Source organism: Gymnoscopelus microlampas, assembly GCF_963454915.1.
Source record: "Gymnoscopelus microlampas genome assembly, chromosome: 17".
Taxonomy (NCBI): Eukaryota; Metazoa; Chordata; class Actinopteri; order Myctophiformes; family Myctophidae; genus Gymnoscopelus; species Gymnoscopelus microlampas.
The window spans coordinates 32,791,346-32,804,737 of NC_139954.1; the positions used below are offsets into that span (position 1 = coordinate 32,791,346).

At 37.8% G+C, this 13,392-nt stretch overlaps 2 protein-coding genes across 2 annotated transcripts; one reads left to right on the top strand and one right to left on the bottom strand.

The window, feature by feature from the left end:
• Positions 1–348: 348 nt before the first annotated feature.
• On the top strand, positions 349–6,069 carry nostrin (nitric oxide synthase trafficking; the record flags this gene model as incomplete). The annotated part of the gene is made up of 17 exons (XM_084084574.1): positions 349–416; positions 527–560; positions 767–852; positions 1,855–1,938; positions 2,123–2,185; positions 2,288–2,369; positions 2,677–2,739; positions 3,069–3,167; positions 3,294–3,419; positions 3,558–3,656; positions 3,771–3,896; positions 4,143–4,251; positions 4,386–4,474; positions 4,575–4,700; positions 4,831–5,080; positions 5,206–5,298; positions 5,380–6,069. 17 exons carry the CDS (start codon positions 349–351, stop codon positions 5,514–5,516), a joined length of 1,734 nt encoding a protein of 577 aa, XP_083940700.1. The 3' UTR covers positions 5,517–6,069.
• A 458-nt stretch (positions 6,070–6,527) lies between these two features.
• spc25 (SPC25 component of NDC80 kinetochore complex) lies at positions 6,528–12,871 on the bottom strand (the record flags this gene model as incomplete). Its single annotated transcript, XM_084084236.1, has 8 exons — positions 6,528–7,186; positions 7,962–8,057; positions 8,466–8,570; positions 8,687–8,833; positions 9,170–9,235; positions 10,344–10,502; positions 11,890–12,035; positions 12,738–12,871. 8 exons carry the CDS (start codon positions 12,869–12,871, stop codon positions 7,062–7,064), a joined length of 978 nt encoding a protein of 325 aa, XP_083940362.1. The 3' UTR covers positions 6,528–7,061.
• Positions 12,872–13,392: the final 521 nt, after the last annotated feature.

Sequence of the window (13,392 nt, forward strand, 5' to 3'; positions counted from 1 at the left end):
CTCTTTCCCATCTAATCTATACACATCTTTCTTCACATTAACATAATTTCACAGACTTGTTAATCAAAACAGAAGACTAATACATGTGAGGAAAAGAAACGTCTCAAAGTAGTAAAGCTTTATACAATCACTATGAATTACCTAAGGATAAAATTGTCGGTCATGCTTGTCTTGGTAGACCTGCACTGCTGCACAATTTACCAAACGTGATGCTTCATCACATTAACTTTGTCATAGCTTAATGGTGGCTGTTATTGATATAGTGACTGAGGGTGCAAGCCAAGGTGTTAAATCTGTCAATGGAATTTTCCCAATGCCGTCCACTGGCAGAGCTCAGGTGATTTCCGGATGAGTAACTTTGGGAGGAGACTGAGAGTGGTCAAAGTTCCAGGTACAAAGTCAATAAACAGCTACGCAACAAAATCCTGAGTGCTAATTTACCTTTGAAAGTGTGAAAACTGATCTTTACAGATCAACTTTTACACCCACAGAGTTAAATCAACACTGTGGATTTTAATGTGTGCAGTTTTAAAATGAAGGAACCTATGAGCACCTGTTCTGTGAGTACTTATATTTCTTTTCATAAAAGACAACTATATACATTTTCTTTCAATTCCTGTGGTGTAAGAACAATCTCATACATTTTCATTTGCAAAATGTAGTTTCAGTCAAGACATTTTAAGTATTAAAGTTTACTCTACTGTTTTAGCTTAGCTATTTCATTATGTGGCAGAATTCTCATGAAGGCTTTTGAATTTTGTTTCAGTACAATCTCTTGTACCAAAACGTGAAGCTCTTCTCAAAAAATGGGGAGTACTTCTGCAAAGAACTCATGACAGTCTTTCAGCAGAGGTAAGCTGAATGGATGATTTATTCCCTAAATCCAGAAGCTGCCGCTATATTTTTTGATCAGCTTAAGAGGTGCTCAACAGAACCAAACTTAAAGTCTTTGCCAGTCTTTGCCAGTACAACATACTATACTTAATTATGTATACATATCCTCTTCAAATAGCCACAGTGAACCATTTAGATAATTGCTACACATGTAGATACTGTATCAAAGTATGCATACAAAGAAGAAACATTTTTACAATGCTTAAGAATTATATTATATAATAATATAATTAACGTGAAGCCTTGGCTTTTCACCACATTCATTATTCATTACAGGGTTGTACATATGCAGTATAACTTAAACTTAAAGAGATATTTCATGTTCAAACATGTTTGGGCTCATTTTAATGTCTACTCAGGCTTTTATGAGCACCCCAGACAGTTTTTAAGTTGCTTAATTCAGTATTTAGATATTTGATATTAATTCTATTAGACACGCCCCCTTCCTATAAAACCCATTGTAACTTCAAACTCCATTTTAATCACCATAGATTCATCACCAGTCCTTGGTCTGGTGACTGATATTGTCCTTCTATGCGTGAAGGGGGCATGTTTTTTCAATTAATTGTTTCACAATTGTTATGGATTTTTTGGGGAAAAAAATCTAAATTAATTAATTTATCCAAAAAGTAATCATGACCCCCTCACGTATTAGGAGGGCAGTATAATTCACCAGAACCAAGGACGGGTGTTTTCGATGAATCTATCATGGTTAAAATGGAGTTTGAAGTTACAATGGATTTGTATAGGAATGGGGCGTGTGTGATAAAAACAGTATATATCTAAATACAGAATCAAGCAACTTCAAAACTGAACGGGTGCTCATGAAAGCCTTAGTAGACGTTAAAATGACCCAAAACGTGTTTGAAAGTGAAATATCCCTTTAAGTTAGTCTCCCACAGTGACTTCAACCATTGTAGTTACTATTTGACCTTCATGAGGCTTTTGCTATCACTTCAGGGCTGAACTGGAGCATTCTTATTCCAAAGGACTGCAAAAACTTGCTGGCAAACTCATCAGGGCCTCTAAAGAAATGACAAACAAGTAAGCAATTCACATGACTACTCTAAGATGCCATGCTTGTTTTACATGTGTCCACCACCACAAAGTGGGGATTGTGCACAGCATTAAACCTGGAGTGTTCATTTAACTCTCAAAGTGTAAAAATTAACCTTTCAGAGTTTAAACTGACACTCTGAATTTTACTGAAATTTTGCTTCCTTCTCAGTTCCATCTACAACGCATGGTGTCATGTGTCAAATGAGATGTATTCAACAGCAGACATTCACAGGTACTGTACTTTTTGAAACTTTCAAACTAATGTCACTAACAGGTATCTATGTATGTATCAAAAAAAGAAGAAAAAAATGAAAATGTGATGTTATTATTTTAGAACATTAGGAAATGCCTTTCAGCAGGAAGCAATCCTGGAACTGCGACAAGCCTTAGATGAACAGAACAAGAGGAAGAGGCCTGTATGTACGGCTAATGTATTCTCTCTGATTCTGTCTGTCTGTCTGTCTCCATAGTCTTTAAATGAACACTCTACATTTTTCTATCTATGTATGTGTGTGTGCGTGTGTCTATCTATCTATCTATCTTATCAATGTCTCTCTTCCATACCATTCAGCAATTTCTGTTATGTAAATGTTTCTATATGTATGTGTGCGTGTCTGTCTGTCTCTATCTCTCTATATATCTTATCAATGTCTCTCTTCCATACCATTCAACCATTTCTGTACTGCTAGCTCACTGGTTCTGTTGGGGTGTGTTTTTTCATAGCTTGATAATTTTGTTGAGAAAACTGGAAAACTTGTTGCTGCTAACTGGAGTGAGCAGCTCAAGGTAGGCACAGCTTACTTATTACAGTTTTTCTCAACCGCTTGGGTGCATTTCTTGAAACTCTAACTTCATCCCCAAAACAGTATTTCTCATATTCTTCTTCCCTTAACAATCACATTAACAATCAAAATGATAACCACATCAGTCAAATGACACTAAATCGTTCAATCGCTACAACAATGTCACCAAATGTTTAGCACTCTTCTGAACATTACGTCAACCCTGACACTAAAAATGATGCAAAGTATTCGCATCTAACTTAATGCACTTAATTATAAATACAACAAAAGTACTTCACCATACATGCTTGTGTTTTCTCCTTATCATGACAGATGAAGAAGAAATTGGTTGGAATAACAAGAGAGCATGAGGCTCTATTCAATTTTGTTGAGAACAACAGGCACATATGCACAGAGAAAGAAAAACAAAAGGTAGAGTACTGTCATGTCAAGTATGATCCATCAGTACACATTTAACAGTGCACTCAGTCTGTGAGAAAATATAATGTTAGCATTAACTATTCAAATGCTTGCTAAATAACATCTGCTACGCTATAGATGCTTAACAGACTGACTAAGTCAGCAGAGGCTCAGACACGAGTGGATGAAGAATACTTCAATATCAACATGGAAGGCCATCAAATCAGACTAAAATGGGAAAATACACTGAAAAACTGCTTCCAGGTTTGGATGAACATGATATTTTCTTTCAAACGTATCTAGTCTAGAATAGACTTTATGTATCTTGAGTGACGTAGCATTATTTAGGATTAGAAATGGCTGTAAATATGTTTCCTGAGATACACTGTGTGTCTGTTTCAGGTCATCCAGGAGCTGGAGAAACAGCGGATCGAAACTCTGTTCAACATTCTGAACAGATACAATCTCCAAATGTCCAGCTTTGGGCAGACTCTCAAACATGTGAGATTTCTTGATTTCTAACCCCTGCTACAGCCTACGAGTCACACAAAAGCTGCTGATTGATGCCATCATTCATCGATACAAGTAACACTTGTTCTGTCATGTCACCTTCAGAGCCAGAGACAGATCGAGCAGGCCGTTCAAAGGGTTGACTTGGAGAAAGACATTCAAACCCTGGTAGAGGAGACCAGTACCATGGCTGAGGAGAACAAAGCAGAGTTTTTGATGGCCGATTATTTTGTAAGGACACAAATCTGTTAATTTCTTCATTAAACCGCTCTTGATCTTCTTGATTTGTCCAGCCATTGTGATTTAGTAACCGTTGATTCAGGACTCATGAGAAACATACAGTGCAATAAATTCAAATGATGTGGCATTGCTATTATACCCCAATTACCCCATCAATGACGAAAACAAAGAGAACCGCTCCCATTGTTTTACATGTGATTCTGTAGCCTTTCCTTAAAGTGATCTGTCTTCTATCAGGAAGAAGATAGAAAGTCACTGATGGGAAAAAATAGAAGAAGAGAAGCCATCAAAATCAAACTCCAGCGACTGGAAGATAGTATCACAAAGACAAAGAAAGACTGCGAGGGTACTGTTATTGACTCAGAGTTCATTAACCTTGTTATTATATCTCTGTATTACATTAGGCAGCAATCATTGTTGTACATATGGAATGCTATTTAATTAAACTTCTGTAGATATTTTTTTATATTCTCATGTTAGGGCTTGACAAACTGATGAAGACTTACACTGAAAATCCATCTTTTTCAAACCAAAAAAACCTTGAGGAAACTGAACAACTGCATGATGAGGTACTTCCTCTGGATTATATCAAACTTCAAAAATAAAGGAAACGTTAATTTAACCAAATATAGATGTCAGCTAATGTATGTTTCATATTGGTACCTCTAGACCACTCTGAAGTTGGATCTTCTCGAGGCTACTCATTACAAGTTGTCCATATCACTGACTGAATTAGAAGGAAGACCTAAGGCTTCGCACCGATTCAGTGAGAGCATCACCAAATGGAAAGACAAGGTAAGCAGACACACACTGTCTCAAGTACACAATGGCAAGTTTCTATCCCCAGTATTGAGAAAAACACGTAACACATTTTGTAAGGCATGCCATGTAAACTCTCAGCATAACAACTCATTTCCTGTCCAAGGATTGCGAGCACAGTGTTGTCCAACTGACCCGCCCAGTCAAAATAAGGAAAACGCCATTCAGATCCCGTCAATCGCTGAGGGCTTCCATCATTTACAAGGGACCTGCTGTGAAACAGGCATCTGTGGACTCTTCATCTGGTCCCATTGAGCAAGTCACTACCACAACACTGAGCCAAGAGACTGCAGCTATAGACTGTAGAAGCACTGTTAATGGAGCCCAATCTGAGACAGATGATGACACAGGACAAGGTGATACGTTGATAATGCCCTATTATACAGTTGTTGTTGTTGTTGTTGTTATATTATTATTCATCATTACATTTATAATTCCATCATATAAATATACACAAATTAAAAATATCAACATTTAACAGGTCAAAAGGGTGCAGAATGGGGGAGTATAGGAAAATGTAAGGCTTTATATGATTTCACATCCGATCAAGATGATGAACTGAATATGAAAGAAGGTAAGACTGTCAATATATTGCACATCAATTCAAATTATTTTTTTAATGGCTGAACTAATACAATGACAACAAAATTTTCAGGGGATCTTCTGGATATCTATGGGAAGGAGGACAGTGGTTGGTGGTTTGGCACACTCAACGGGCAGATAGGCCATTTCCCATCAACCTATGTTGAGGAGCTGCCCATGATGAGCATTGTCAAATCATCTGATGTGTGACATACCTGACTACCGTATATTGATACCGAAATGTCAAATTCTGATCTTGTGTCCAAAAACAAAAGAGAACTAAGTAGGCAGTTCTGTAACTGTGAACATCATATCACCTTCTAGAACATGAATCAAGTTTCTGTAGTATTTGAAAATAAATGTTTCTTTCTTAAGAATGCTTACAGATCCATTTGTGGTTGAACTGTATTGTTCAGTTGAGAAGACGCACACCCATTCAACCTGACCATCGCATGATTTACAATTCTCTGCCTATCGGTAGCTACACTATACAACTTGAATCCCGCTGAGTTGGTAGAAGCAAACTTCGCACCACTCAGCACGGACTCTTGCTCGCCTAACAGCTCGCTCAGGGGGTGCATGGGGTTCAAGCCTGCTTCTGACTTAGACTTAGTTACAAGGGATTTTAAAATTATAAACATAGGTAATTAAAGAAAAGAAGAAAATGTAGCCTACTTTTAGGGGACAAATATTTTCCTGGAATCACTACATGCTATGTTGATGCTTTAAGGTGAATTTAAAACACAACTACCACCATTTTATGATTTCCCACATTCAGAGTTTGTTGATGTTTGATTCTGTTGCGTCTTTGCGCAATGGGTGATGTATTAAGAAGGAAAGGAAGGGAGCGTGGAGCAGCAGGGTCACCACCAAGATGCCATCAAGTCAAGTTAGTTTAAGGTGTTCCTCACTGAATACAAACTCATAAATAATGTAATACACAAAACCTTAATGGAATTGGATTATTGTCAAAAAGGGTTTGAGTCTGCACGGGTAATTGATTCATGGTTACATGATACATAAACGGTATGTTATAATTGCTAGAACGCAGCTTTTTCAAAGGCTTTCATCTTCCTTGTACAATGCTCTGCATTCCACTGGGAGGCAACACATTTGTTATACAATATTACTCAGTCATTCAGAGGTCAACACCATGCAAAGCCACCTAATTTATGCAAAATGATGTTATGTAAAAAGAGAGAAGGTCACTCCTGCCGTCTCAGACCAAGACTCAGAGGGCTGTAGATTGTAGCAGCCATATTGACCTAATCTAAGATTAATGACAGCAAAAAGACAAAAGGACAAGATGGTACATTTCTATCTCATCACATATGTAATTCAAAAGGTAAAACGAACACAAACCAGACAAAAAAGATGCAGAAAGGTAAAATGCAAGTTCTTACAGAATTTCAGTCAAGAGGTTGGCATAATGAGAACCACCATCCTATATATATATATATTTTAAATGACACACCGGTATCGGATCGGTACTCGGTATCGACCGATACGCAAGTTATGGGTATCGGGAATGGAAAAATTGTATCAGTACATCTCTATACATTTATGCTTGAACCAATCTTTGAACAAAGAATTAGAGCTAAACTAATAAGCTATTTTTATGTTTAGAAAAGGTTCAACATTTTTCACAAAATATAAAACAAATAAAAAAAATAAAAAAAAAAGGTTCAGCGTTTCATAGTATATAAACACAGATTTATATTAAGACAAGGCTATAGCCTTCTGAGAGCTCAACTCCTACAAATGTGCCAGAGAAGCAAACTCCTTCCTGAAATTTGCCATGAATGCCGCAAAGTTATTAGTCTCCTGCAATCGGCTTTCCAGGACAGACAGACATTCAAGCTGTGGATCGCTTGACATAACTGTGGATAAGGAAAAATAGAGAGACAGGGAGAGAACAAATTAAATATACTCATAACTACAGGTCACTATCCTGGGGGTATCAGAAGGGATGAAGAAACTACAACTACCTCAACAACGCCTTCTTTCATACGGCCTTATTGCTGCAAAAAAATTGATACTCTTATTTTGGAAGAAGAAAGAGACCCCCACAATCAAACTCTGGCTCAACGAGATGACAGAGTCCTTACATTTAGAAAGAATCAGATATATACTCAAAGATAAACTGAAAGATTTTGAAAAGATTTGGAAGCCTTTAGTCTCCTTTCTTAAAGGTTGAAAGGCTAATCCTTGTGGATGACCCGTGTCGCACGTAATCTGGGGCAGCACTTCTGGGGAGGGGAGGCGGGAGGGTCCCTTTTGTTTTTTGCTTAAGTTTTTTTTTTTTTTTCATGTTACCTGTCTGTTTTGTGTTTATGTCTGTTTGTTTTTGTTTAAAAAAAGGAAGCTATCCATGTTTGAACAGAAATGTATAATTATAACCTGTGCTTCACAATAAAAATATTTGAAACAAAAAATAAACAAATAAAAATAATAATAACTACAGGTCACTTACAAAAAGGTAAGTCATAATCATAAGAAAATAATAATTTCCTTTAGAGAAAGAAGTTAGACATGTTGGCCAGTCTAGGGAGTCCAAATAACTGAAATCAGTCATGGCGAATGGAACTTTGATTATGACATGCAATTTATGGCAAATGTGCATGCATAAGTATCATCACAGTTGACTTAACTTACTATCGTAATTCCCATCTTTTAACCCCATTAAGAAGGTGTATGCCCTCTTTGGGTCAGAGGGGCTGATTTTGCGGAAGACAAACTGCAACTTTTCACCTTTGAAATGAAAACAAAGAGTTAACTCATAATCTTGTAAATTAAGACTGTTTACAGGTTTGAAAATAAATACAGTTTACAGGTTTGAAAATAAATATTCTTCAGGGGAACACAACCTGTTTTTGTTTTACGTAATTTTCTTCCAATTCTAGTCATCGGAATTCCCCCCTGTATGCAAGAATTTTACTTGTACCCCCCAGCAACACACTTTAGCATGGCAAAGGTCAAATAATGTAAAACATTATTTCTTTCTCTTCATATTGACATGAAAAAGCTTGTCCAAGATCTATAATTGAGGCCATTAAAATAATTTACGTGCATTCCATGAACTAAACCAGCTTCTTTATTCAGCTACCTACAATGTTGGAGCCTGCCAGTATGACATACTGTAAGTAAACAAATCTTTACCATGGATTTTTCTGATTTCCAAGCTCAGATTATCCTGAAACACTTGTTTGGCTTTGTTGAGATTTCTCATTCTCTCTTTGTATGCCTTGTGTTGAGACAGACTCACTGCGGACACAAGAAAACAAGGGTAGGTGCCAGTAATAGAACATAGGGTAAATCGTATTGTAATAAAAGGGCCATCTCCGTTGTGGTTATTCTTATTATATATGGCAAAAACGTACACTCTCTCCTCTTAGCTTGATCCTCTGTCAGTCTCTGCATCTTCTGGCTGATGTCTTCTTTCTGTGCGTCTTTGTGCTGAATCTCAGATGTCATCTCAGAAATGGCATTACGTTTCCCCTTTATTGATTTATCAATAAGTTTCTTGTCTGGGGAGAAGATATTGCAATGATTCCTTTGTATTCATTCTGCAGTCAACAAATGATCATCTTTGTTGAGTAAAGGTATTGTTACTGCAACATTACTATTATTCTACTTTCTCATGAAAAAACAACAACAAATATTTCGGTCCAACATGTAGAATTTGTGTTTTTTATACAATAAAGGACCCAGATGAGTTTTAGTGGTGGAACCAAAACTAACATTACACAACCATCCCCAAACAAAAAAACATACAGGGAATACCACTGGACATAAAAATGTCCAATGGTTAAGCTCATTTTGAAATGCACATAGAATGCTAGAATTAACACAAGTTAGCTCACCTGTTGTATATGTCTGTACCTTGTCAAACAGTGTCTGATCAGCCTTACATTTCTTTGAACACTGATCTGTAAAGAGTAAGAAAGTGGAGGGAGAAACCTATTTAGTAAGTATAACGAGACTGAATATCAATTCTTAATTTATACACTGCAATAATGCAGCAAGTCAGCAGTAAAGCATCAAACTACTGTAAAGACAACAAACTTATTTAAATGGTCACCAAAAGATAAAGATAGCAATTTCACAATATCTTCTTTGATTTACATACAAAGTGTGTATCTCACAGAATAACATATTCATAGGAAACTTAAGTCTTCACTATATTCTTTTGGTAAGTCAGTTACAACTGGTTGGGCACAGCAATACTACGACTAACAATAGTGAGTATCTAAGAAGGCAAAAATAAACAACTGTAAAGACTATTCACAACAATATCCTCAAAAGACATGGGCTTATATGATCTTTGCTTTCTGTTGTCTTGGGTTGATACTGTTTTGTTGTTTGTATATAGATTTGTCTTCATTTCATTGTTTTACTGTTGTCATCTATGTTGTTTGTATCAAAAATTGCAGACCTCTTTTGTTTCTTTGATCTTTTTACATGCTGTCTTTTGTATCTGCTTAAAAAATGGATAGTTTTAAAAAAGAAAAGGAAAAGATAAGACAGGCTAATGTTGACCAATTATTGATTCTGAATATATACGGTACAAAATGTGTCCTGAGAACTAGAATGGAAGCAGGTATCATTGTCAACTGTTGAAAACATCTCCCTAATATGGGAATGAATATTATTATGGATATTACCTTTTTTGGATACCTCAAAAAAGGTAATAATAGACATGGTTAGGGGGAGATTTATTTTAAGTATTAGATGCAAACAAGAAAACGATATAAACAGGTTGAAAAGCAGTTTATAGTATATAGTAAAACCACACACACACACACACACACACACACACACACACACACACACACACACACACACACACACACACACACACACACACACACACACACACACACACACATACATATATATAAATAATGAAAACAATGTAGGAGACAGGTTCAAGAGCAGCATGTCATAGATAATTTATATAAGTGTGTGCTCTCAAAGTTCAAATAACATGAGTTCACCATGTGTGAATAATAGTTTTAGACTGAATAGTACTCATACCAACAGCAGATTGCATGAACTGTTTGTGGGCCTGACACAGCTCCACGACCGTCTCAAAGTCTTCAGTATCCCGGGTGCACAGCTTGTTACGGATGTCTGTCATTGCACCGACGAACCACTCACCAGCGTTTGGATCTTTGATAGAAGCCATGATATGACCTGTAATGAAACACAGACAGAGCCGTGTTTGTTTGTTGTGATGTGCGTACTATCGATAAGACATGCTGGAGAACTTCATATGGATGGAGACATACATAACATTACCAGACGTTACACTCCTACGCAACAACTTAGATCAGTGGTTCTCAACCAGTAGTCCGGGGACCACCAGTGGTCCTTGAGGGGGTTCCAGGGGGTCCCCAGCCAAAATAAGTTAGAAACCAAATTGACCCTTATGTGTCTGTAACTCTGAGTGTACAAATGGAACCAAATGAACACTAATGATGATGATGATACAGTGTAGATTAAGACCTCCAAGAAATCCAAATCGTTGAGTCCCTGGCATATTTTTTCAAAATGGGGGTCCGTGGGCTAATGTGTGTCCATTTGGGGGTCCTTGACGCGAAAAAGGTTGAAAACCACTGACTTGGATAGTAAGTCACCCTCCATTGACAGCCCATTCATGAAACAGAAAAGTCCTGTCTGATTTAACGACAATACACTCGGACAGCTTGAGTTATCCTCATTCTATTTGTTTATCCTATCCTATTAAGTACAAAATGTGAGTACTTTTTCTTCCACCGCTGATCAGATAGGACTTTTCTGTTGAATGAATGGGCTGCAACTTAGGTGCAGATACATTTTACTGTACACGTCATGGATATTATTAACACTTAAGATTTTTTTCAACTTTATCCTTTGCACACCATTGTCAAAACACTAAACACTTAAATAGCGAGTCTCACCAAGTATTTGAACTACATGCGTTTAGTTAACCGTCATGGGTGTGTGTGCTAGTGTTGCCAGGTTTTGAGAGAGAAATAAGCAACCAGTTCTAGGCAAATAAGCGCAAAAGCAGCAACTATGGGCTACATGAGCAGTGCACATTAAAGCTATAATATGCGTCAGCTATTTGAAAATAGCCGAAAATAGCAAAACTATCGCGATGCAACGCGTTGTGCACTTGTAGAGCTGCTATTTTCGAAAAAAAAACTCTTGCTATAAAATGTGGAATATTTGGAATATTTCTTGAAACATTCTCAATAATAGAATAGAAATGCTCCCTGACACAAAAGATTATCATGAAAATATTTGAGAACCACTGGTTTAAATAATATTTAAGCAAGCCTAAATAAGCAAGTACACTTGCTTAAAAAACCCAACCACCAATTTTTACAAGCAACTTCACAGAAAAAGAAGCCCCAAGTCGCTTACAATAAGCCGACATGGCAACACTGTGTGCTAGCATTAGTTAGCATACGTCGCTATCTTAACGTTACATGTCGTTCACAGTCGGTTAATTAAGCCATAGCATTTCAAGGAATTCAGAGTAACCAGATATCAACGAAACATGTGTTCCATTCTGTCGATACAGAGAAATACATACAGTTTGTCAGGTTGACAGAGGAGCTGCTGCTGCTGAGCGACGACTTGTTGTTTGGGTTTGTTTTCGAATACTCGCGGTCTTCTCTTGTTCTTCTTCTTTTCCGGCAGACTAGACGCCCGGCGTTGGCGTATTGCTGCTGCCTCCCACTGGTGGTGTTAGGTACTGCCCATTGTTTATGTGGTCTATGGCAGTGGTTCTCAAACTTTTACATTTCAAGGAACCCCCTTAACTCTGACAGAATACAAATGGAACCAAATGGACCCATTAGGGTCCCATTTGGTTCCATTTGTATTCTGTCAGAGTTACAGACTTGTAGAACCCCCTCAAGGAACCCTGAGAGTCCCTGGAACCCACTTTGAGAACCACTGGTCTATGGGGTCTCACTCTGTATGTCAACTAGGACCCCCAAATTAATATTTGGCTGTGGACCTCTATGGCATCTGAAAATGTATTGTGCTAGAGACCACCTATACAAGATGTGTTGTCACAAAAATATAAATAAATAAAAAGTTCAATGAAACGGACATTACATTTATTGTGTGCTGGCTGTTTTCTCAGTTTCATTGCAATAATATTGTATTAACACATTTTGCTGTGGATCCCCTGGAACCCCCTAAAGGGCTGCTGGGGGTCCCCGGATCACCACTTTGAGAAACACTGGCTGCACATCTGCGTTACACTGGTCTGAGCAGATTGATTGGTTGATTACTTTATTAACAGTTTGCAAAGACAAGCACAGGGAAGCACAGTTCAAAACAAGGTCTGTTAAGAGGATTGTAAACCCAAGAAAGCACTATGGCTTGTTGGGGTCCTTTGTACTCAATTCATCAAAGAATGAAGATTCCTACATAAATGCAGGATATTTGGCATCTGCAGAGAAGAGCACATTGCTCTCTGTTGTGTATTTGGAGCATACCACGATCACCTGCTGGCCACTGCACAGTTTCTTCTTTCCCACATTCACCACACAGTCCATCCTCATGTTTCCCAATGCGAGACAGTCCCCATGCAGCATGCTAAACCACTGTACAAATATCAACCTGGTCATGATCACCTGTTCTCTCTCCTGTTGTTCCCCGAAGTGCTGTTCCCTACACACTAACACTATTTTGGATTGAGCAATAATAAAACCTTCCTCTCTTTTCCCTCTACCACTCACTTTGCCACCTCCTCCTTTATTAATCTGCCGTACTGGCAGATCCCCAAAGCTATGCCCATGTCCACCTCTTCCCTCCTCTAAAGCTCACGGTCACTAAATACTGTGTGGGTAGTTCTCACCATACTCCATCACTTAATTAACACCAGTGATTCTCAAACGTAGTAATTTCAAGGATCCCCAGTTTGGATTTACATTAGGCCAAGGACCTCCATAACTCTGACAGTGTACAAATGGAACCAAATAGACCCTTACGGGCCAGGCCCATTTGTACACTGCCACAGTTACAGACCTGTAAGGGACCATTTGGTTAACTATCAGTGAATTAGCTGGGATTCACTGATAGC